General features: G+C 39.9%; 1 protein-coding gene across 3 annotated transcripts in view; it reads left to right on the forward strand.

Annotated features, from left to right (window-relative positions):
- The window catches only part of grm5b (glutamate receptor, metabotropic 5b), a 78,401-nt gene extending 51,697 nt beyond the window's left edge, over positions 1–26,704 (forward strand). For all 3 annotated transcript variants that reach the window (XM_032545285.1, XM_032545284.1, XM_032545286.1), the window contains exons 7-18: positions 1,611–1,846; positions 3,452–3,573; positions 5,508–5,632; positions 5,804–5,972; positions 6,519–6,645; positions 11,465–11,582; positions 11,750–11,936; positions 12,076–12,234; positions 12,382–12,507; positions 14,080–14,262; positions 14,942–15,108; positions 16,725–26,704. In XM_032545285.1, coding sequence (XP_032401176.1) covers positions 1,611–1,846; positions 3,452–3,573; positions 5,508–5,632; positions 5,804–5,972; positions 6,519–6,645; positions 11,465–11,582; positions 11,750–11,936; positions 12,076–12,234; positions 12,382–12,507; positions 14,080–14,262; positions 14,942–15,108; positions 16,725–17,802 — 2,797 coding nt within the window. In that variant the 3' untranslated portion in view covers positions 17,803–26,704. The remainder of the gene's footprint in view (positions 1–1,610; positions 1,847–3,451; positions 3,574–5,507; positions 5,633–5,803; positions 5,973–6,518; positions 6,646–11,464; positions 11,583–11,749; positions 11,937–12,075; positions 12,235–12,381; positions 12,508–14,079; positions 14,263–14,941; positions 15,109–16,724) is intronic.

Consider the following 26,704-nt stretch of genomic DNA (forward strand, 5'->3'; position numbering starts at 1 on the left):
TTTTAAATATGCTGTACACATCAAACATGATGTGTCCCTTCTTAAGCTGCTACCCACGCGACCCAACCCCCGGATAAGCGGAAGAAAATGCATGAGAGATTCAAGGATTTCTCAAACATACATGGCAAAAGCAACACTCCAGGTATGTTTTGGATGAGGGAATAATCAAAAAAGTCAATTTAACACAATATGCCCCCATTAATTGGATTAAAAGAACAAATTTTCACAGAAACTTTTAAAAAAGCTAAATGAGTTTCAGTGACAAGATTGTAGTCTCTTATTATTTGCATTGACCTTTTACACCGTACAAATAAGAGGCTAAACATTTACTCATGTTAGATAGATTTATGGTAATTGAAAAATTATTTCACTGTGATTAGTGACCACAGCTCAGTGACAGAAGGTGACAGTAACTGTGACAAAAAGAAGGGACAAATCGACAGAGGTGAACTTTGTGGTAGGCAGAGTAGGGGAAGCAGTTCACTTTCACACTGGATCTCCAACTTGACTGAGGGTGCAGGGACTGCTGTAGGAGAAAATTAGTTCTGTACTCTGGAGGCTCTAAGACAGAGAGAGAAGAGAGAGAAAAGAAACGCTGGTAGAAAAGGCTAAAATAAACAAAAATAATGCTGAAAGAAACAAATTTTCACTGTAAGAACTGAGGATCATTGTTTTGGTTGTGACAGGCTGGCAAGAATTGTGGAAGGAGAAGATATTTGTCATTCAATTCACTTCCCTCCCTTTATCTCTGCCTTTCACATGCAGACACATCCACGTTGCCATCTGTTCGTTGTAAAGGAGTGGCAAACCCGGGTGTCTTACTAAAGATGTAAATTACAGTGTCTAAATGTGTTGTGGGGCTGAATTGTGAGGTGCTTACATGCATATAGCTGCCGTTTTATCAGCAGCATCAGACAAACTCAGTTTGACCTAGATCATCTCAAGAGTCTGGCGGTGCATGTGTGTGGGAGTGCATGTGCCTAGTGATTTTTACCCTTTTGTAAATGATCCGTTGAATTTTGGACATGGCCCGTCATGATGTAATCTCTTCCTCCTACATGTCTTCTGACTCTAGTGATGGCTCTATTTTTGTTTCCTTTCACTCTATGTCTGGGTATGTTTCCTAGTCTTTGTGATGCTGTTTGTTCACTACTTAGCTCTAACAAACCTCTATGATGTGCACAGAACAGGTAGATTTTGTTAAGATGAAAGATTAAATCATACGTAGGTGGGCTCTCTTTACTTAAATAATCTCTGAAGACAATTGGTTTCTGCAAAGGATTTTATGTGGGGGTCATAGAATAAAGGCAGATGAATACAAATGCATGCCATACTTTCAACATTTTTATTTGTAAATAATTTGGAAATAATCAATCCTGTTATTTCCTGTTCCCAAGTATATGCTACATTGTGTTGGTCTGTATCATAACATAAAACTAAAATACATTCAAATATATAGATGTAGCATTAAAAAATATGAAGTTCAAATAACTTGAATACCTTTGTAAGGCATTGTATGTTTGTATCCTCATTGGCATACTGATTGCACTCATTTGAATGCTTAAACTTGCTAAACATTGCCACTTTTCTCTCCTTTCCTTTTGTTGCAGCGATGGATGGGCAGACAGGTACGATGTGACAGAAGGCTATGCCGAGGAAGCAGCCGGGGGTATTACCATCAAGCTGCAGTCAGCGGACGTGAAATGGTTTGATGATTACTACCTTAAGCTCCGTCCTGAAAACAACCACAGGAATCCTTGGTTTCCGGAGTTCTGGCAGCATCGGTTTCACTGCAGACTTAAAGGTCATCCACAGGAGAGCAACAAGTACAACCGCACCTGTGAGAGTAAGTGGAGACGCAAATAAAATACCAAAACAGAAGGCACTTGAGTGTTTCAGGCCAGCAAAAAAAATTCTGATATTCAGAATATTGCTCGGTGTATAGGCCAAACTAATGCTTTAAGCCATTGATGTGATACACCAGGGTAGTTTTGACACGCTGATTGCTACCTTGTCAGATGAATTAAAGTCAGAGCCACCCCTTGATCATTGTGAAGGTCATCTATTTATTCTTTACATCTCCTCAGTGTCCACCTGTACGCCAGGTGGATCATATATTCATTTATCATCTGCTCCTACACTAGGTAAACACAAAAGGTTGTAATTTTGATTCTATGTTAATAAAACATTCCAAACCACATCTTTTGCTTTGTGAAACAGTAATTGGTCCCTAAACTAAAACACTGATACTTTCCTTGGCATCAGCAGCTGCCATCAAGTGCTTGTGATAACTGGTTATGAGCCTTTCATATTTCTGTGGAGATTTTTGACCCACTCTTCTCTGCAGACTAGTTTTAATTTCACTGGTGTTGGAGGTTTTTTTGGAACAGCTTGTTTAAGGCCATGCCACCATGATCTAAGTGCAGTGGAGTGTAAAGTCACCCACTGAAGGTCAGACCTTCCCCTTTTTTTGTATAGAGCAGAATTCATTCAATAATGCTAAACCATGTAAATGTCCTTAAGTGTAATAATCACGGTTGATGCCAGATATGAAATAATTTGAGGAAATGTCAAGATATGTTTTGGCAAATGTGTGAGCATCCAGTGGTTTTCATCTAGTGGAGCAGGTCCACCCCTGTTCCACAGTTTCTCCAGTGGTTCATATTGATTCACTGTGGAGTCTCAAAGCCTTGGATATGGTTTTGTAACTATTTCTAGTCTATTTCTAATAGATGTCTGCTTCTCTTCAGTTTTTTGGCGAATGATGTGTTGCTTGTTAAGATCTTTTGTCCTACTTTATGTTGACAGAAATGTTCTATTTAAGTGATTTATTGATTCTACAGGTTGGATAGTACTCAGGAATAGATGTGGCAAGAGAAATGAAACTTTGTTATTAAGTACTGTTAATATGAGTCAATTTCACCCAAGGGGAACAATTACTTTCATGCAGATTGGGCTGGATAACTTTTATCCATAAAAAATGAATTGATGAAAACTCAGGTTACCTTTGTCCTGCATTTAAATTAGCTGTGAGGGGCAACTTTTTGACAGGCTGAACACACACCTACAAACAGACCACATGGACGTACACAACCTTTAGGTTCATCTTGAGAATGAACCCTCCATTGATTTTCATATTTTGATTCAATGCCATCCCTTTCTCTGTCTGTTTCATTCACTACATTCATAGACTAGACAGTACTTGAGAGCTGCATCAAAGGGAGTCATTTCTTATTTATTCTAATGAAATGGGACGGGAATTACAAAAGAACAGGACACAGACAGACGCAGAAATGCAATGTGGAGGTGGGGAGTGACTGATGAGGAAGAGGAGAAAGGGCCCTTTGATGTTAGAAAAAAATTATTTTGTTTTTTTCCCCAACCATACTCATCAATACGATTGTCAGTCCTCCTCCGCTTTATTTATCTATTTATCTGTCCACCTTTACAGGAAAGGATTCCCTGCAGACTCATTACGCACAGGACACCAAGATGGGATTTGTCATTAATGCTATTTACTCAATGGCATTCGGCCTGCATAACATGCAACGTTCTCTATGCCCAGGCTATCAGGTAGGTCCAGTCGAAAAAGAAATACACGAGGGACTAGGGCAGCAGTACAGAAAAAGCTGAGTGGGTAGATAATTGTGTTTCATTGTCTAAGATCTTTCTCAAATTCCAATTTGGCTGTGTGACTACATTTAGTTCATGCAGAGAGTCCAGCAGTGTCTCCTTTGCCTCTCTACCTTGCATTGTTACGCAACGTGGACTCATCAGTCATGACTTGTACAGACCATGCAAAAGTCTCTCTGGAGACTGCTCCTATGTTTCAGCAGACTTTACTCCCATGTTTGACTTTTTTGTCATGCTGCATGTATGACAAAAAGTCAGAAAGTATCCCAATACAATGAGGAAGAGCTTTTCAGATTGTAAACCATGTCTGTGAAGAGTGAAGTGCAACCAGATTAAGCTCCATAAGTGAGTGTTCTTCCTGCCAATTTGAGTTTGGCTTTCATTCACTGTACTAATATCATCAGTCTTTTTACATGCACAGGCTAAAAATCCCCAATTGCATCTAATTAAACTGGATCTTTTCTGTAATCATTCTAAAAGTGGTCTTTTCTTTGTGCACCACCAGAGTTTGGTCCACTTTCCTACTTAGGAGAAGCTTAGAAGTGATGATTGACAAAGGTTGTTTCTGTTTTCTTTTTCTTGTGATTTAGGTTAGTAGAACTGCACTTTGTGTTTCCTGTTCTTCATTTAGTAAATTGCTGTCGACATAGGTTACTTCTTCTGCTCACCTCACTACAATAATGTTTATTAAACAGCTGAAAGTGCTACTCTCCCCTTTATGGTTACGGGAGCTGTTGTCACACTTTCTTAGATCGCTACTAATTGCATTTCCTAAAAATATCGATTCCTGTAGCCTCTATAACCTGCACTTCTTATGCTCAAAATTTAATGGCAGTGTTGTTATAAAATTAAACATGTTACAGTATTAGATGTATAGAACAGCTATGGTGGAATGTTGTTTACATTAACTTAATACATCATTTAAACATAAGCAGAAAAGCAATAGGGTAGAAGGAAGCATGTTTACCAGACTCATAATGTCTTTTTATAAATAATTATTTTGCTGGGAAGATGTGCAGGCGGATTTTTAACAAGTGACCACTCACTGGCTGTTGATTTAATTTCAACAAACCTCCAGTAAGTCACAGGAAATCTGGTTGAGTGTCACAGATAAAATGTTTATTTCCCTCAACACAAAGCCATAGCAATGCATAAGGAGAGCAGTGACAGACTTGCAAAGCAGTCTGTCACTGTCCTAAGTGGACAGTTTGACTGGTCCCCTTAGTTAAACTGTTCAACTACAAACAGCATTGTCGATAATTTGACAATGCTGCCTTTATAACTTTAAATAAGTTATAATATGCTTCAATTTTATGGACAAATATGTGAAGATGCATAATCAAACCAACTACAATGAGACATCTATCTGAATGTTGTCCTTTGAATGTTTATGAAAAAGCCCACAATTTCCTTGAGGTCATTGATCTTGGAGATCATTGACCTCTGGTAAGATCAATGATCTCATCTCTGATTTTGTTTTTAACTAATCAGTTAATAATGCTCTATTATTTGACTTAGGTTAACATAGCATTTTTCCTCGTTTTGTAGGCATTATGTTTGTGCCAGCCTCATTGTAATTTGACCTGAAAAGTCTAAATAGAAATTGTAGGAACCTATGTTGCCATGATTTCTGTATTCCTGTCAGTTGTATTTGTAATTTTTTGCATTTGTTCTTTGCTGGGTGTAAAACAAGTTGCCTCTTGGGGACAATAAAGTTGATCTTTTTCACATTTATTAAACAGTATATTAGAATATGTTTATGTTTATTTGGAAATTGTTCCATAAAGTTGAATAATTACATACTACCATGGTTATTTTGTGCAATACTTTGAATTCATTTGAATACTTAAGACTAATGGCTAACATTTCTATAGGGCCTTTGTGATGCTATGCGACCTATAGATGGTGCTACTCTGCTGGACTTCCTGATGAAAACCAACTTCACTGGTGTGTCTGGAGAGGGAATTTTATTTGATGAAAATGGAGACTCACCTGGCAGGTAGGCAAAGTTGCTGGGTGATTTATATCCAGCATAATTTCTATAACCTACAGCATATAGGTTATAGAAACCTACATGCCGGCATTTCCCACTAAGAGATCTTTGATCTTTGATCTCTCAGTGGGAACTTTGTGTCATATGTTTACTGCACATTTTTATTGTTATAAATAGGTATGAAATAATGAATTTCAAGAAGATGGGGAGGGACTACTATGACTACATCAATGTTGGTAGTTGGGACAACAGCGGATTGAAGATAGCTGATGATGAAATTTGGTCCAGGAAAGATGCCATCATTAAATCGGTCTGCAGTGAACCCTGTGACAAAGGGCAAATTAAGGTAAGATGGGAGATATGCATTGAATGCTTTGTTTTAAAGATTTAAATGGGACATAAAATTATTGTAAATGAAGTGTTCATTTTGCATGTTGTGCAGTGGTTGCTATACCCTGGCAATATTAAAAGGCAGGCACAAGTAATTTTCAATGTGCATCACAAAATCTTACATCTTAGGTCATAAAAGTGATTTTAAAACTGGCTCATGGAATTATGTGCAAATTTCTGTATCTATGATCAACTAAGTAAATGGTTTATAATTCTCTGCAAGCCTATGGTTTAAGTCACTTTTGCCCTAAGCCTATGCTTGCATCCTCTACCTATTGCTATGTGTGATTTTTATTCTCAGATTCCCCTATTCAAAGGAATATGATATTTTCTGCTTGACTTGACACAAGCTCATTTTTACATAAATATACTGAGGCCGCTGCATACGAGCTGCAATGTCAGCAAATACAAACAACTTTCCTGCCAACTCAATCCCTGTATTTAAACGGGGACTTGTTCAATAGTAAAAAAAAAAATAAAATGCTTCTGGTCTCTGTTTCAGGTGATCCGCAAGGGTGAGGTGAGCTGCTGCTGGACTTGCACCCTGTGCAAAGAAAACGAGTTTGTGTTTGATGAATACACCTGTCAAGCCTGTAATCTTGGCTCCTGGCCCAATGATGGCCTCACAGGTCAGCATCTGTATGTTTGTGCTTCTGTATTTGCTCAGTTCTTGAAGATACTAAAATGTTGTAACACAGAAGTCCTTGTTCAATGTGGGTGACTGCATGTGGGGGTGCAGAAAAGATTAAGCAATTTAAATTAGAATTACGCTGAGATGAGAGTTCTCTCATCTAGTGTGTTGTTACAGTAAATTAAAAAGTCCTGCACCAACTACACAATAGACAACCCTTCTTTTTTGACTCACCTCTGCCTCTCGCATCCGCTTTCCTTGTCACAGACATTGTCATGAGTGTTTTGATTATTTTGTATTAAGAGAGGCTTTCAATTTTTAATTCAAAAACACTACAGTCCCAGCGAATTTTACTCCACCTTTATTGCACTGGAAGCACTGGGATTGTCTTGTTGTGCTCTCAGCTGCTCATTATAATGTTCCTCACTGAGCTTGATGATTAAAACATGAATCAAGCCCTGCTGAAAATTCAAATGAAGTATCACTGTCACAAAAAGAAGCATCCTAAACTCAAATCCTGAACCAGTGCTGAGCTGAAAATTGGGAGTAGGAAAGAGAAATATGGCACTTGCCAATTTATTTTATGTCACATTTCCTCCACTCTTGTGAGGGGACGTTGACAAGGTTGGTAGGAGTTCATCCTGTAGACGGTGGGTAGTCTTTCCTTGTTGTCCTCCCTTGACCTTTAATATTCAACATGGTAGCTGAAGCCTGTAGGATCTGAAAAGAAAGATTTCAGATCCTACAGGCTATTATATGTTTTATTATGTGAATAATGTTTCTCAATATGGAATCATTTACTCAGATAGGTTGAAAGTAGCCTTATAACCCTATACAGATTGCTAGGAGGGTTTATGGAGCTATGTGCTTCATATCACCAAAAGGTCAAAATGCCTGCTTTTACAGTTAATTGCTCTTACATCCTGGAAGCAACAAGGATGGACTTTTTCAAATAAATGGCTTGACAGTGGTGGAAATGTTATTTTTCCCATGACTGTAAACAGGGGCACTTCAATCAAACCAACACATGGTTTTCTAGTTTCGACTCCTCACATTTTGATCCTTCAGACTCAGACCAATGGAAAATAAATCTAAAAGACTCAGAAATCAAAAGGCAGAGCAAAGAGACAAGGTAGAGGATGAACCGCGTGCGAGAGAGAGAGAGAGAGAGGTCAGATACATTTGAAACCACGGAGAGGTGGACAATAAGTTTTGATACAACAGTTGAGGGAGAGAAATAACAATTTAGAAAGATGAAGTGAGACTTGAGCCTCTCCATCCATCCATCCATCCATCCATCTTCTTCCGCTTATCCGAGGTCGGGTCGCGGGGGTAGCAGCTTCAGAAGGGAGGCCCAGACTTCCCTCTCCCCAGCCACTTCTTCTAGCTCCTCCGGGGGAATCCCGAGGCGTTCCCAGGCCAGCCGAGAGACATAGTCCCTCCAGCGTGTCCTGGGTCTTCCCCGGGGCCTCCTCCCGGTGGGACGTGCCCGGAACACCTCACCAGGGAGGCGTCTAGGAGGCATCCTGACCAGATGCCCGAGCCACCTCAACTGGCTCCTCTCGATGTGAAGGAGCAGCGGCTCTACTCTGAGTCCCTCCCGGATGACTGAGCTTCTCACCCTATCTCTAAGGGAGAGCCCAGCCACCCTACGGAGAAAACCCATTTCGGCCGCTTGTATCCGCGATCTCGTTCTTTCGGTCATGACCCAAAGCTCATGACCATAGATGAGGGTGGGAACGTAGATCGACCGGTAAATCGAGAGCTTCGCTTTTTGGCTCAGCTCTCTCTTCACCACGACGGACCGGTACAGCGCCCGCTTGACAGCAGACGCTGCGCCAATCCGCCTGTCGATCTCCCGCTCCCTTCTTCCCCCATTCGTGAACAAGATCCCGAGATACTTAAACTCCTCCACTTGGGGCAGGACACCCCCCCTGACCCGGAGAAGGCACTCTACCCTTTTCCGGCTCAAGACCATGGCCTCGGATTTGGAGGCACTGATCCTCATCCCGGCCGCGTCACACTCGGCTGCGAACCGCTCCAGCGAGAGCTGCAGATCACGATCTGATGAAGCCAAAAGGACCACATCGTCTGCAAAAAGCAGAGATGAGATCCTAAGGCCACCAAATCGGATCCCCTCAACACCTTGGCTGCGCCTAGAAATTCTGTCCATGAAAGTGATGAACAGAATCGGTGACAAAGGGCAGCCCTGGCGGAGTCCAACTCTCACCGGAAACGAGCCCGACTTACTGCCGGCAATGCGGACCAGACTCTGACACCGGTCATACAGGGACCTGACAGCCCGTATCAAAGGGCCCGGTACCCCATACTCCCGGAGAACCCCCCACAGGGCTCCCCGAGGGACACGGTCGAACGCCTTCTCCAGGTCCACAAAACACATGTAGACTGGTTGGGCGAACTCCCATGCACCCTCCAGGACCCTGCCGAGGGTGTAGAGCTGGTCCAGCGTTCCACGACCAGGACGAAAACCACACTGCTCTTCCTGAATCCGAGGTTCGACTATCCGACGGACCCTCCTCTCCAGGACCCCTGAATAGACCTTGCCAGGGAGGCTTAAGAGTGTGACCCCTCTATAATTGGAGCACACCCTCCGGTCCCCCTTTTTGAACAGGGGGACCACCACCCCAGTCTGCCAATCCAGGGGAACTGCCCCCGATGTCCATGCGACATTGCAGAGTCGCGTCAACCAACACAACCCTACAACATCCAGAGCCTTAAGGAACTCCGGGCGGATCTCATCCACCCCCGGGGCCCTGCCACCGAGGAGCTTTTTAACCACCTCGGCGACCTCGTCCCCAGAGATTGGAGAGCCCAACCCAGAGTCCCCAGGCTCCGCTTCCTCAGTGGAAGGCATGTTGGTGGGATTGAGGAGGTCTTCGAAGTACTCTGCCCACCGGCCCACAACGTCCCGAGTAGAGGTCAGCAGCACACCATCCCCACTATAAACAGTGTTGGTGCTGCACCGCTTCCCCCCCCTGAGACGCCGGATGGTGGACCAGAATCGCCTCGAAGCCGTACGGAAGTCTTTCTCCATGGCCTCTCCAAACTCCTCCCACGCCCGGGTTTTTGCCTCAGCAACCGCCCGAGCCGCATGCCGCTTCGCCCGCCGGTACCCATCAGCTGCTTCCGGAGTCCCACAGGCCAAAAAGGCCCGATAGGACTCCTTCTTCAGCCTGACGGCATCCCTCACCGAAGGTGTCCACCAGCGGGTTCGAGGGTTGCCGCCGCGACAGGCACCGACAACCTTGCGGCCACAGCTCCGATCGGCCGCCTCGACAATGGAGGCACGGAACACGGTCCACTCAGACTCCATGTCCCCCACCTCCCCCGGGACGTGTTCGAAGTTTTGCCGGAGATGGGAGTTAAAGCTCCGTCTCACAGGGGATTCCGCCAGACGTTCCCAGCAGACCCTCACAACACGTTTGGGCCTGCCAGGTCTGACCGGCTTTCGCCCCCACCACCGGAGCCAACTCACCACCAGGTAGTGGTCAGTGGACAGCTCCGCACCTCTCTTCACCCGAGTGTCCAAGACATACGGCCGCAGATCCGATGAAACGATGACAAAGTCGATCATCGAACTGCGGCCTAGGGTGTCCTGGTGCCTGGAGCCTCTCCAATCAAAGCTAAGCCTTTTAGACTGCTTTTGGTAAAATACAGCAGTTCACAATTTCCTGCAACTCAGGAAATTAAATAAGAAGGTGGCAATTGACATAGCCAAAGGGGATGTGAGGGCATGTCGTAGGACTTTCAGCCTTGAGCTATATATTTTTTGTCACGTATAAAATGTTGTCTTCTTCTTCTACAGAACTTAGATACATTCATTTTTATTTGTGTGCTTGAGCTGTATTCTCATATGTTAAAATAAAATTGAAACTTATGCTTATTGACAGCTTTGCAGAAGACTGCTACTTGATTTTTTTTTTTTTATCACTCCCTTGCTTGCAAAACTTCTAATATTCATTACCTGGGTCCAAATTTCCTTATTGATTTTATGAACATTGTTGACCATGTTGAAAACACTGAGCCTAAAACAAAAATAATCTGCCTCTGTAGAAATCGGGTTGTATTTCTAGAAACAAAAAGCAAGACTAGCTTGAAAGTCAAAGAAAAGAAAATTGGTTTTCTACTCGTGGCCAAGAAGTACCCAGATAAAGTCCACCAGCATAAAGATGGAATATAATTAGAGCTGTCTCTTTAATTAATGCACCTTTATCTCATCACAAATGGAGAAGACAGCGATAGAGAGGAAAAGAATTAGGTAACAAGGTGGGATGGAAGAGGAAGTGGAGAGATAAGGGAGACATTAGGGGATATTTAAAGGCCAGAATAATTTATGGAGGAATAAGGAAATAAATGGAGGAAGAAAAATGCATGATAAGTTTTCAGGAGTAAGGAGAAGATTGAGGTTCTATTACTAAGATATATTTGTATGTCACAAAGAGCAGCACCATTCAGTTATGTTGTTTACCACTCTTTTTATACTAATTCAAACTAATATAAATGTCATATTTATGACACAGTTGTAGTTGTAGAAATATTTGTTAGACTTTGGCAACATCTAACATTTTTTTTTCCAGCATTGCAAAATCACCATCAGTTTAATTATGTTCAGGGTAATGTAAAGTGGTGGTTTTGCTTCATTATATTTTTTGCATGTAAGTCAAGCAATAGTTAATCTACATGGCGAGAAATATTAAGCCAAATGTTCAAACAGAAAAACCTTTGAAATTCTCTCATATTCATACAACAATTTAAAGTTTGCTTTTATATTCCATCTTCACACCCTTTCTTTCCAGGCTGCGACCCGATCCCTGTGGAGTACCTGCGATGGGGGGATCCAGAACCTGTAGCTGCTGTGGTATTTGCTTGCCTCGGACTAATGGCTACCTTCTTTGTCACTGCAGTTTTTATCTAGTAAGAATTTTTTTAATGAAGAAATATTTCAAACCTAAAGTTGAAAATGTGCCCGAATTTTTTCTTTCACTTTGTTATTGTCCATCTTTGTATATTTTAATTGTTTTAGGGTTTTGTTTTAATGGCTCCATCATCATATCTAATGTTTGTTTGACTGTGCCTACAAGTTTTCGGGACACCCCTGTTGTGAAGTCCTCCAGCCGGGAGCTGTGCTACATTATACTAGCAGGGATTTGTCTCGGATATCTGTGCACCTTCACCCTCATTGCAAAGCCCCACGTGATCCACTGCTACCTGCAGAGACTAGGAATCGGTCTGTCACCTGCCATGAGTTACTCTGCACTTGTTACCAAGGTGAGAAATAGGACGGAGCCACCACTCCTCCCATTGAAACTAAGGCAGTTGTGTAGAAATACTGAAAGCAGATGGTTTAAAAATAGCTCCAGTACAGTAAGTGATGTATGTATTAATGATGTTTGGGATCCGACTGCAGACGAACCGCATCGCTCGGATCCTGGCAGGGAGCAAAAAGAAGATCTGTACGAAGAAACCTCGCTTCATGTCAGCCTGCGCCCAGCTCATCATTGCCTTCCTCCTCATACTGCTGCAGTTGGGCATCATTGTGGCTCTTTTCCTCATGGAGCCACCGAATGTAAGTTTTCAGGTTGCAGATGTGTGAACTAAGAGCACGGTAACATTATTAAATAAACAGACCTAGGGATCTTAAGATTTAGTGAACATGTGTATGATACAACCCAGATTTAGCTTAGTCCCGTCTCTGTCCTCTCACTATCTCCAGGTGATCAACGACTACCCTAGCATCCGCCAGGTCAACCTTATTTGCAACACCACTAACCTCGGAGTGGTAGCCCCCCTGGGATATAATGGCCTGCTGATCCTCAGCTGTACCTTTTATGCCTTTAAGGTATGTCTTTGATGTTTCCTGTCTGTTTCTTTTATTAACAAAAATATCATTGGTACCTATTCTGTTGTGACTATTCATTTGAAGGTATTCAGATGCTTTATTATGTTTGTTTCAAAACTGTATCTCAGACAGAGGCTGAGCTACAGAAGCAAATAATAAGTTGCACGTCGGCAACACTTGTACATCAGCAGACTTTGCTCTCACAGAACTATTTGTTGACCCAAAATATTGAGAATAAAAGAATATTTTGGTCTATAGATTGAATGCATTGACACGTTACAACAGCCAACAGTCTGAACTAGTGTTGCTAGTGGATACTGTCATATGATGTCATGCTCTTGTAGAAAATAGGACACTTCTTATTGAAAGTCTGTGTTATTTGTACCAAACCGTGTTGTGAAGAAACCATATAAACAATATATAAATCACAGATGGACACATTTTTCATTATAATTGCATTCTTTCCAGATACATTCTCTCTTTGAGACCAGTAAGTGTATGCAGTAGAATATGCAGCATGGTTCTGGAATAAATTAACTCCCATTTTCAGGCGTAAGCTGACAAAAGGTTTTGAATTTTTAGTGTCACCTGAAAAAAAAAAATCCCTTTTAATGGATAATTTTGTAATGTTTTTTTTTTGTCTTTAAGTTTACTTTGATCTTTACTCATATTTCTGAAATGTAGAAAAATTATGGAATGTGTTATCTGGATATTAATCCTACCAGATGAAAAAAACCCAAACATGAAAACTAAAACATACCCAAAGAGTTGATCATAAAGACTGATAAGTTTGAAGTTCTGTGGTACATAACCCGACCATGTTGTTTCCTTTGCAGCTTCAATAGTTTCCCTCCAAACCAGAGCATGGTGCAAATGACATATTTTTCTGCATAAGTCTCTGAATTTGAATTGGCTTTACAGTAAGACTTACGTTCACATATATTAAGTTTATCCCTTTAACTGTCATGAGAACACCAGTGTCCTCATGGACCCATTGACTTGCATGTAAGTGCAGTCCAGAGCAGCATGTAAATGGTGGGTGGCTGTCAAGGACACTCTCCACTATTTGCCAAATCTTCAGTAAAAGACTTTAATCAAAGATTCCCTTCCCAGTCACCTGTGTTATGATGTTATGGCAGACATAAAAAGTGAACAGAAAGTGAAGCACTCTGAATGTTTGGTGTGTAAAACTTTATCAACAGCAGTGAATACACTTATTTTTACTATGCTGTTTATGTGGGCAGAGTTAGATTTTTTTCTGTAAGAAAATAGACATGGGCACAACAACTGAATACATTACTGTGACAAGTATTTTAGGTTTATTGCCACTTGATTAACCTCTCTCTCCTATAAAGAGTTTTCTAGTTGTTCATTAAGTCTTAAAGCCCGTTGTCTTTAGTACCAAGATATTGGGCAAACAGCTTGCATCAATATTCATTCCAGCTCTAAGGCTTGTTGACAAAAGCTAAAAGTGGCTACTACACTTCTGCATTAAAGAATGCAAAAAAAACGGATCATAAACAGTTACAACATTTTTACTGATTCTTGATTTTTTTTTTCTCCTTTTCAAAGACCCGCAATGTCCCAGCTAATTTCAACGAGGCCAAGTACATTGCTTTTACCATGTACACCACCTGCATCATCTGGTTGGCGTTTGTTCCCATCTACTTTGGCTCCAACTATAAAATCATCACCATGTGCTTCAGTGTCAGCCTCAGTGCCACTGTGGCTCTGTGCTGCATGTTTGTACCCAAGGTAAGGTTAAAATGAAAATAACGTTTTACCATTTTAATGGATACGTTTTTGGTTTAATTGTGCCACCCACAGTTACTGTTGCCACTGGTAAACATGCATATAAAAGCTTTGCAGTTGCATAATAGAGAGGGAGCTCTGTTATAGATTTCCTGCTTAATCTCTCCAAGTTGTTCAGTCATGGATTCCTCGGTAAACGGTTTTTTGTGTTAACTTGACCACCATCATTTTCACGTCACAAGACCCAATTATGACCCATTTCAGTTTTCTGGAAGATATTAGATATTTATTAAAAACCTTCCTGGTGTTTCAGTAACTGTACTGAAATACCAGAGTATAATGTTGGCAGAGTAAAATCCCATACTCTGCCAACAACATCACAGGTCTAACCTCAAGGTGCTTACCAATCTGCTTATTGATGTGTAAATGTGTCTGTAGTTTTGAATGGTCACTGTGACAGGAAAGACTTAACAGGTTAGCATTACTTTAGCTAAGTATTACTAACCTTAACAAAATGAAAAGAAAATCTAACCTTCTAATTTGTTTTTGCTTCTGGAAAGTGAGACTTGAGACTCTTCAATATTTACATGAAAATGACAAAAAAAAATAAACAGCTTCAATTCGAGAAATGGCATTAAACTGAAATAGAGAGTTATGAATGCATTTCTCTGTTCCACTTTAGGTGTACATCATTCTGGCCAAGCCAGAGCGTAACGTGCGCAGTGCCTTTACCACCAGCACCGTGGTCCGGATGCATGTGGGAGATGGGAAGTCATCCTCAGCTGCTAGCCGCTCTTCCAGTCTGGTTAACCTGTTTAAGCGTAGAGGCTCTACTGGAGAGACCCTCAGGTATATCTATGTGTGAGAGTCTGTTTTCCACCCAGAGCCTTTCTGCCCAGGTTAATGCCGTGGTACTCGTGAGTTACAGTCCAAGGTGCCATCTCTATAATAGACCCACTTAAGAAAGCATTCCTGCTGTGTGAGAGATTGATTACCTGTATTCACCTGAATCTGCTTGCCTTTTCTTCTGACCCCATTGTGAACTTTGGAAAATTGCCTCATGGAGGCACGACAAAGAAGGAGAGACAGCATACTGAGAGGGAGAGGAGTGAAAAGAGAATATAAACAGTGAAAAAGATGGATGGTGAAGAAAATGAAGAGCTGAGGTGATGGGAAGAAAAAGAAGACATTATTCCTCTTACTTCGCGCTCTTCAGGCCATCCACAGTGACAGGGAACCGATCAAAGGACTCAAAAAGGAGTGACGCATAACCCCCCGTCTTAGTGAAAAGACTGGAACACGTTTTCATTTGTCAGCAGGTTGCTCCAGCTCACCCTGCTTGGCAAGCAAGATCTCAATCACACCCCTGTAAAAAAATGTCTATGTTCCTCTCTTTCCTCTTCCCCTGCACGTCTCCTTTGGTCCTATCGTCCTCTGTGGGTGGTGGTAATTGGCAGGGCTGTCTGTCTCCTCAGAAAAGGGCTGGAAACTGTTGTGTTTGAGATGCTGTCGTTGTCAGAGCAGGCAGAACAGACATAGACAGAAAATAATTTAGCAGACTGGAGGAAAAAGACATGCTTGATCAATGTTTATACCAAATGTTTGAACAGCTGAAAGAAAACTTGCTTTACCTTCACCAGACGTTAAAGTCCAACTTTGAGCTAAACACTGCAGATGCCACAGCAAATCGACTAATGTCTAGATCAGTATGCAGCCTGTGTCTCTATATGCCCCGTCCTGAATGTTCATTCAAAGGGGATTTGAGTTCTCCCATCTCTACTCCAGTCATGATGGTTTAATCAGGAGTTTCTTTTTAGATTAATCACACTAATTAACCTGACAAAAAGACAGAGGAGCATCGAAGGACAGATCTCTTGAACTCAGGTGAAACAGGGAGGACCCATAGGGTCTGGCAAATAAACGTAAAAAGAAAATTTAGAAAGGCAGGAAATTAAAATTGATATAACTTTGTGTATTATGTCTATGTATAATACATAGATAAGTTTTTTTATTCAAAGTTGCAAAGAAAATTATTATTTCTAAAATCCAAACAAGTTGCAAGCTATCTTCTCATTCCAATTACTCAAACGCAGCAGTAAAAGTCCAAAATTAACATGAAATCCATGCCAATGAGGAGTGTGTGTATACCCTTTGACCAACATGTAAATCTCTGTAAATGAGGCGAAGCAAAGGCGATTTAAAAGCAAAACAAAACATGAGATCTTGTAAATAAAAAAATGAAGGCAGAGAAAAGTAATAAAATTTATCAGCATATAGAGTGAAACTGATTTATGTGGTTGGCACAAAGCTCCCGCTGAATGTTTTATTTATTATCTGCAATTACTTTGCACAATTATTAAATAGGCTTGGAAAGCTAATGAACAGAATATTGAATTTGCTCATCTAGATCCAAGCGCTAAACACTTTTTCCTCTTCCTTTTCTTGGCTTTTGTAATTTTCCGCAGCTCAAATGGTAAATCGGTGTCTTGGGCGCAGACAGAGCGCAGCGGTTCTCGAGGCAACCACCTGTGGCAGCGGCTATCCTTCCACATCAAGAAGAAAGAGAACAATCAGACAGCGGTCATTAAGCCCTTCTCCAAAACCTCTGAGGAGCGGTACTCTGGGGGATCCGACTTGCCTCCGCATGTACCTCTGCCCTCCCTCTCTTCCATGTCCTCCTTGCCCACTCATCCTGACTGCATCACAGACAAGACTCTCTATGAGCTCTCAGAAGCAGAAGAGCACTACTCAATCACCTATCGGCCGCAGACGCCGTCGCCGATCAGTACAGTCAGCCAGAGGATAGGAGCCAGTTTGGGGGAGGAGTCCCAGGTGGCCTGCATTTCTAAGTACTCTAGCAGCGTCTGCAGCGGCGGCAGCAGCAGCAGCTGCGGGCCTCCGAGCAGCGGCTCCGTTGCGGCTGGGAGCGATGGGCGTCTGGTGGCCATTGACAACCGTCCACCGCCACGCCAGAATTCGCTGATGGATCAGATCAGCTGCGTGGTGAACCGCTTCACCGCCAACATTACTGAGCTCAACAGCATGATGCTCTACCCCTCGCCGACGCACACCCACAAACACACTCCCCCCGCCGCTCATCCCCCTGATCCTTACCTGCTACCCCGGGAGATCCCGATGCCCCCGACCCTCACCACCTACGCTGACGTCCAGCCCCTTCCCCACATTGAGCCCAGTCTGGGCAACCGGGGCGGCTGTCCAGTTCACTCCATCCCTCGCTCGCCTTACCCCCTTCAGCCTCCACCTCATCCCCACACATCCCCGTCGCTCTCCCCCATAAGAGGAAGCCTAGTCGCCTGCATCCCCGACTCCCCACTCAGGAGGGTTGAGCTGGAAGAGGAGCTCATCGCTCTTACTCCTCCTTCGCCCTTCCGTGACTCTTTGGGATCCAGCAGTGGCTCCCAGATCTCAGAGACTGGTTTGTTTGTCCCTCCTGTCCCCAACCACCCACCCCCTTCTCCTCCCTCACCTAGGTACACCAGACTGACTCTCAGAAACTACAGTCAGAGTTCCTCCTCACTGTGAGGGAGAGGTGATGATCCGGAAAAAGTAGATCAAACAGGACCGTTTGATCACCGTTTGGAGTCAAAACCCGAGGAGACGTCGTCATGGAGGGCTGGTTGGTGAAGACACCAAGCTGTGTTTGTGTTTACATGTTTACAGTGAGATGCGTGTACTAGAGACCGGCAGGATGTCGTATCTTCTCTCCGTCTTTATTGGGTGAGAATTGAAAACGGCCGCTCTGACTCGGAGGTGTTTCAGTAACAGCAGAAATTCTTCCTGGAGGTTCTCTGTCATTTAGATTGGGCTAGTGGCCTTAAGGTAACTCGGCTGACAACTAATTACAGATTCTGTGTGTGCGCTTCAGTGGGCCTGAGTGTGTTTTTGCTGTATCTTAGAGAAGGAGAGGTGACAGGAATATGGCAGCAGAGTGCCTGTAAGAACTACAAAGGGACAAGCTACAAAGGGCACATACCGAAATATATTTGCTAACACAAATCACAAAAGTGTGAGCACACGATTATAAATAAAGTGTGTGAGGAATAGCAGTGGATTTATAGGACACATAAATTTTGTCTTCAGTGATAAAATCCAATTAGTGTCTAATTAAAGTGCATTGTGTGAAAAGTGTTAACATTCTAAAACAGTGTTAATCTAGAACATTTTGTTCCAAAAGCTTAGTTTATTTTGTTCAGCTTTCATCACATCAGTGTGTTTTCATATTTTCTACTCTTCCAGTAAGTCTGAATGTATATTTTCTACATTATTCCTGAGGCAGTTGGGACCAAATCTTTTGTAGCTCTACGCCTATAACTTGAGACAGGGAGAACGAAGGGGGTGTGGCGAGACCAGGCCTCGTTTTTACTGTGAACATTTCCAGTATTTAGCTCTCACTCTGGCGGATCATTGGGAAGGATCTCTCCTTAAAGCTTTTCTGCTAATATGTGGCATTCAGAAATACATTCTGAAAGGCTTAGCTGGATTCCAGTCATGACATTTTCCAGATACAATATGTCAGTAGGTGGCGGTAACCTGTTTCATCTAAAACAGTGCTTTAAATGGAATTAGAATGAAAGTCATTAACATTTGCAGTGGAGTACAAATTGACAGTTGAGCTGGCAGTTTCAGTCTTATAAAAGGTAATTTGTTGAACAACCTTTTTAATTTTAAAAGACAAATTAAAGTTATGCACTTTTTCCATTTATCCAATGAAATGATATCTTTTATCACAAGTTCCATAAAAAGCAGTAAGAAATGACTGACACCTAGCATAGGCAAATGTTCACAATCAAGAGTAAAAACACTGACATGAATATTATCTAAAACCATGATTTATATTTCCTTATTTGGGGGGAGAAACTGCTATCTTGCTGAGAGTGAGGGAGAGTCAAGGCTAGGTTGGTACATACTGTAGTTGCAATTTAGAAATGTTCTGGGATTTGCTCATTGGTTCGGCTCTAACTGTTATTAATTATACTAGTTGCTAGTTTATTTGTTGACATTTTATTTGCTCTAACACAAAATGCTGTGTTCATAGATGGGTGTTTGACAACACAATGTCAGATTTTTCTTCTTTGGGAAAATGCTTTTTGTTTTTTTCCAACTGGGAACTGAAAACAAACAAACAAAAACATCTGACTACAAGTAGTTAACACATTGTGAGTTTTCAAAATCAAGTTTAGTCTGTGATTCTGACCCCTCCAATATGGGTAACAATTGCAACACCATGCAACCCTGGGTAAATACTTATGTAATGCATGAGTCCATCAAAAATGTCATCAGTTGTAAAAGAAATGTATTGTTCAGTAGTTTGTATTAATCAATAGCATAACAATATGTAATATTACCGTGAAATCACTTGAATAAATCAGAACTAAAAGAATAATTAGACAACCCTAACCCTAACTTTCACATTACCACTTTAAACCACTTCATCATACCAGCCCATTCCTTATCATATACCAATACGAAATTTGGACGTTTTGTTTTCAGTCTTGTGACGACCCCTCCAGTCATCACACAGTATTCTGTGTGTATCAGCTGCTGTTCTCTCTCTTGCTTTGTCGGGTGACCTCTTCAGATGTTGAGTGGAACATAAATTAATAGGTTGTAGTTGTAATCCCTTTGACTTACAGCTTAAATTGTGTTATTGTTGGTTGTGTCTAAAGAATGTGTGGGTTTCTTTGTGGGTTAATTGAATTTACCGACAAAGATAACATTGAAAAAAATTGGCCCAGTTTGCTAATGAAGATTTTCAAGATAAAAGTTATCTTCTTTTAGCATTTTTCAGCAGACAGTAAGTACCTCTCGAATTTCTGTCTGGTAAATACATGAGGACATTTTCAGGATGCTTCTATTGAGGGAACGTAAATCAGAGTTGTGTAATTATTATCAGCTCACTCTCAGCGAAAAAGCAAATCTCTTCTCTTACATTCAGATTTTATGTCAGTTGCTTCCAACGCAGGCCTGGTCCTGTGTCATGCATCCCGAAGATTTAACTGTCTCATAATCGGACACGTTTTTGTAGATGTCTGAGCAAACTGGCTTTGCAGAGAACTGGGGATGCCTTTAAAGCGAATGTATTTACATGTGCCAACGCTTGCTTTCTGGGTTGCAGCAGGAGAGATGTGCAGATGAATGCATTCCACACAACCCCTCCGAGAGACGAGGCCTTTGCTTGTGTCAGCGTCAACAAAAACCGCCCACAGTATTGGTTCATTGGTTCAGATGCACAATACATGCATTTTTACTTTAGTTTGGTTAACTTCAGTATGTATGACTCAATTTAAAAGAAATTTCAAAAAGTGCTTCAAAGTGTTTCCTGTGACATACTGTCCACTACCGTCTCCATGTATTTTCTGCACCATGTGCATTTGTCTGCTGTGAGGGAAGAAGCTGTCTGATGTTTGCTTAACATTTGCGCTCCACTGTAGCCGGCAAGAACAAACTCAGACAAAGTGATCTTGTAAATAACAAGGGCATGCAAAGACAGACCTGTTTTGTTTAAATTAATTGAATCAAGATGAAAGACAGTTTATTTACATATCAACCAATGTTAGAAAAAGAGAAAAAAAATCTGATGTTTTTAAGCTGTTATAACATACAGTACAAATATGTGTTACGACTAGAGAAACTGTGTTCCTACGCTGAATGTGTGAGTGACAAATCCTATTCAAATGTCTCGTAATTGAACAATATTATGATACTTGCTATTAATATGATTATTGTGCCAAAGGGGTAAGAGGTGTCTAGTTTACTAGATTGTGGGTAAAAATATGTGGTTTCATAGAAAAAAGAACAAAAAATAATGTAAATTGTTTCTATTGTTTTGGATACATTTTAGATAAATATTTCATATTTTTCAGTGTAGAAGCAATATTATCTATATGTATACAAGGTCCACATCTGAGGTTTTATAAATCATCCAAAATTGCCACTCTTACTACAAGCCCTCTCTGGATAACTCTGAAAGGATGGTGGATTGATAGCTTGAAACTTTGCTTTGCTTTGTATTTAATCTGTATTTGTTGAAATTCATTGTTATTTTCCTACTCTTGGTTTATACTTTAATCACATTTTTACTGTGTATCCCTGGCTGTAATCATATTTAATTGATTGAATAGTATGTAGAATTATGTCATACTGTTAATTAGGACAAAGTAATGAAACTAATTGGTCCAAAGAGGGGCGGAAGGCTGATTAACACAAGGTTATATGATTTTGAACACATAAAACAAGGAATTACATCTGACCTGTTGTCAAAAACCATCATGTAGGGTTCCTAAGGATTTTTGAAAAGTATTGATATTTTAGAAATGTATTTGTTTTTCCATTAATTTTCTCATGTTCTGTTTTCTAAGAAAAAACATGTTGTTTTTTAATTTTTCGTTTAAAGCAGTGAGCACATATTCAAAGTCCATTCCACCTAAAGTGGCAGGTTGCATACTGCCTTAGGTGGAATTACCGCAAAGTCAACTGGTACTTTTAATGGCTCCGTCTGGTTGTAAAACATAAAAACCTAAAAATACTTGTCAATGAAAAACATTTTTAAAATTAAGTTTTGTAAAGTGCAATTTAATTGCTGACTATTTCTTATCGTGACATGTTTTGCATAAAGGTGACAGAGGTTAGCTTAGCCCTTATTCATAAGTTGAGTTTGATTTTAATGTAATTACAAATTCACAAAATCAATTCCTTTTTTTCTTGAAGAGGACTTTAACCTTATAATATACAGTATGTTTGTTTGTTTTTTTTTACATTTTATATTATTTTTAAAGCATGCAGGAATAATGCAAGCATATTGCTATCCAACCAACAGCTGTAAATTTGAAGTGAAGGTTTTTACTCAGATGTGAAAAATTGTTCTTAAGAAATATGAAAATACAAGTCTGGAGAAGAATGAACCTTTTAGATAGAAATTGTGTAGGAATCCTGCACCTGTATTAATGCTGAACTGATCTGGAGACAGTGGTTTGTTTGCTGCTGTCACTGACGGTGCTCAGATTGGGTTCAGAGACAAACAAAAAGCTTACTGCAGCACTTCAGCTGTGTGTAGGAGCCTCCTGGGTGAATCGCTGAAGCCTCTGCAGAAAGCTAAGATTTATCTCACTCTCTGACAACTTGGTTTAATTTATTGTCTCTTTAATACAGATCGCTTAAAATGGTAATTATCGAACAAATAGCAAAACTAAGTAGAACACAATGTATAACACAGAGGTGTTAAAAGCATATAAACATATTTAGTAATGTGCTTATGATAAAATCATAAGCACAGAATTAATGTAGCATTTCAACTAAATTACTTTGTTTGGGAAAGAAAATCATTTATTTCTTTAGCAAAATGAGATTTGGCCACAAGTCTAAACTGTTTTTTAATTTTTGTTTTTCCTTTCAAAAGGCTGTTGGCTAACTCACTTTCATAAGCACACTCTAATAAATTGAACGCATAATCCCTGTGCTTTAACATTTCTTTAATCCGGACATGCTCGTCTGTTTAGTTGGTGAAAAAATATAGATTCAAATATTTTAAACCCCTTGACTGAACATTTAAAACCATTTCAGTGCTTATCAAAACGTCCTTCCTGTCTCGCGTTAAAAAGTCAGCTGATCCTGATGACATGCCCTTTGCCTCCCCCCAGCATTATTTCAACAAGCTTTAGGCTTTTAGGTTTATTTGATGATATGGTGATGACAGAGGCTTTTGTTTGTCACAAAGAGAGAATCTTGTTGAATTGCTGTTGCATAAAACATAAAACTTTTTGTAAGGTCCAACACTAATGCACTTAAAGACCATGACTTCTCTACGCAGGAGAAGCATATGATAGACCAAATTTCACAAAGATCAATGATGGGATTCGTAGTTTTAAAGTGTTTTTGTTTGGCAATCTGCAAGGCATCAGTTGTTCATCATGCGTATCAAGTCTGCTTTCTTTTCTCGTTATTAATCATTTTAAAACATGACCTTTGAAAAGCCAGCAAAACATTATGGAAATAGTTGCATTGGAAGTATTGAGCTTGTATTTATACATATGTTTTCAATGTAGGAATCCAAAGTTTATGTCAAGGTTAAAGTTAGATGATTGCATTTTAAATATAGTCACGATTCTTTTGAATAAAAATATTTTCTAAAGTAAATTGTTGACTGCTTAGAAAAGAAAAAGGACTTTTTTTTGTTGTTTATTTGTTTCAGCTATATCCAGTGTCAGCTCTCACTTCAACAGAGCCCACAGTGAATGCTTTCCTTTAGGGCACCAGCAACATTCTCAAATGTCCCTAATGCCAAAAAGCACTGAAAGCATTGAATAAAAGTTTCATACATTTCAAACTGTGCTTCGGAGACTCAATGTGAAGTGTAAAATAGTCCAGTTCAGGTTTGACCCCGACACACCGGGATTTGAGGACTCCTTCTTTAGAACAATAATGCCCTTCTTGCTTATTATTTTCAGAATAAACAGAGTTGTATTTATTGTGCAGACACCACTTAGACATCTGGTTGTGCACTTTGTCAGAGCACACCTGGAGAGACGCGTTTTGGATGTTCCATTAAACACTGTCATGTAATTATGATAATGAACATTCTTATGAGGGTAATTCGGTCATTATATTGTTATTGTTTGGGTTAGACTGTTATTGTTGATTAATGCAGTACAACCCAATGATATTCTCATTTTCTCAAATTTACGTGGGTTTTGTTCATGTTCTCTACACACAAAACATAAACACACCAAAAAAGTCCTATTTTTAAAGCAATATGCACTACAAATTGCACAAACATTTGGAAAAAAAAGTCACAGGACTACAGGTGCATCAAATAAATTGGAATGTTATTGAAACGCTATTCAAAAAATAACACTCATGCATTAGATAGATTATTCACATACACAGTTTTAACACTTAATTATGTTCCACATATTAATCCCAAATAACTTTTCAATAACATTCCAATTTTCCAAACCTGCAAATCAACAAATCAGATTTTAATATCACCATAAGAAAAATGCTGGTTTTAAGGCATTTTGACTCTAAACTGTGCTCATTTTGAGATACACGTAAACGTCCAGAATGTTGCTTTGTTTGTAGACTGTGGATGAAATTGCTGCATTTAGTAAGAATAAAGAAACTCAAAGTCTTGAGTAAGTAAAAAAAAAGTATTTTTATAAATGTGTCTAACGCTGCTAATTTATTTAAGTGCTGATTTTGTTACAGCAAAGCAAACGTTCATTATGATGTGTAATGGATCCCCTAGAAAATGATAATGTGCATAAAGAAAGGAACAAGCAGTTTAGCCTGTGTGGTCTATTAGGAATAAGAAAGGAAGTTGTATTTATTAATTTATCTTCAACATATGTAAGAAAGTGAGAAGTTATTTAATGAGCTTGTGTTGAGTTATTTTGTTAGATTGTATAATAGTTGGTTGCAGAATTATGTCAAAATGGTGTGTGTATGGCTTATGAAATTTACTTTTTATTTTTATTTTTTCCTTTTAAATGCAAAAGTAAACCTTTCATTAAAGAAACACCAGTTTGGCTGTTGTACATTCCTCACACACGGATGCTCTGCTGTAGATTAATGCCATGGGAAAGATATGAATGAAAAATCCTCATTAATATCCCTGATCAGAGTCTTTTAAATAGCATAGTATTAGCTAAATAAATAAAATAATGTTGCCTGTAAAAGGAATGTTTATCCTCTCACTGCTGCTTGGAGATAATCAAAACTGTCCACTTTAATTACCGATTTCAGCTACAGCGAGATTGTACACACTTATGAGCAAATGTGCTTGTTTACTGCTCTTTTTTTCAGTGCAGATGACCTGAGCAGAAAAACAAATTCCAGTCACATCAGCAGCTCATCAACATATAAATTACCACTGAATGCTGTGTTCCAATCTGTTTGCAGCTTAGATTTATCTTCAAAACCCTAATTGAACCAACGCTCGTCGGAGTGGCAGTACTCAGGCTTTAATTTGATCAAAGGAAAGTGATGATGAGTTATCATAAACTTATTGAGAGAGAATTGGAATGAGTTAAATTCTTTCTACTGAGTGGGCTGGATTTATTAGTCTGTTACTAAAGATTTTATTTGGAAGTATTCACTCCAGACAGAAAATGGTTGCTGCAGAATTTGTTTTTACAGTAAATGTCTTTCATTTAAGGCTTTCCTCTGACTCTGCTGGTGTTCCATTAATGCAGTTTTATCATCAGTGCCTCTCTTCAGTGAACGCTTTAAAGTGCTATGTTTTTATGAGGTGGATGAACAGTAAGCAGAGAATTAATTAAACTCCAAATACATCTAAAGAGGATGGTGCGAAAATAGAAAAATCTTCTGTAAATTGTATTACAATTCCAAAATCCTTAAAATGTTACAAGTTAGCTCATATTACTACGTTTTTCTAGGGACATGAGAGATTATTTAATAATTTATATTATCTTTCATTTTATTTTATTTTCACCTTAAGAGCTGTGCAATATAATTTGGTCTTATACAAGCTTATTTGTTAAAAAAATGTACTTACCTTTGAACATTTTCAAATCTTGTAATTTCTTATAATTAAATTACACACAGGTATTCTCTGCTTACTAATTAAGGAACTTTTTAAGGCAGTTACTTGGGCTGGATTTTATTCAGTGATATCAGATTGAGACTCTAAATACAAATGTCTGTCACACTTTTCAGGTTTTTATTTTTATTTTGAAAATTATGTACTTTCCCTTTGACAACACAATTATGCTGTCCTTTCTGCTGTTCTATCTCATAAGATTCTAAGAACATACGTAGAATGTTTAAGACATAACAATATGTGAAAAAATAAATAAATGGGTGTGAACACCCTAGCAAGACACTAAATGTTGCTTCCTCTCTGCTCTGCTTCAGCCATCATCTAATCTGCTCTTTTCTCACTAGTAACTCCGAGCTAAAAATATAGAGTTAGAATTTATGAAGTTCAGAAGCCTGTGCAAAATTAAACTTGGTGAACCAGAAGAAGCATTAAAATGTTGTAGTGAAAGGACAAGTAAATTCAGTCTTTTGTGGGGCACTTTTTGCTCACAGTGTGCTGCCTTTGTAGTGTGGCACTAACAAAAGTCTCCACAGTTTGACTCCCCACAGTCCGACACCCCCCTGCTAGGCAGTAAAAGACAGCCAACTTGAAATAGAAGAAAGCTCAAAGAAACCTCTTTATTTTTAACAAACAACTGTGGAAGCTATTGTTATTGTTTTATTTTACCTCTTCTTGGTTGTGCGACCACCATAGAGTGATGTTTGGGAAAAGAACTGGGATGTGGCTTTTTGTGGTGGGGAGACTAAAGTTAATGTCCGGCCTTTTAAATTTATTTTTGTTGCCACTGATAGTCATTGTGTAAGTGAACAACAAAGTACATTTGAATTAATATTATTATTGTTATTAAAAAAATCTATGTTTGACTCA

The sequence above is a fragment of the Xiphophorus hellerii genome, chromosome 18 (assembly GCF_003331165.1).
Source record: "Xiphophorus hellerii strain 12219 chromosome 18, Xiphophorus_hellerii-4.1, whole genome shotgun sequence".
Taxonomy (NCBI): Eukaryota; Metazoa; Chordata; class Actinopteri; order Cyprinodontiformes; family Poeciliidae; genus Xiphophorus; species Xiphophorus hellerii.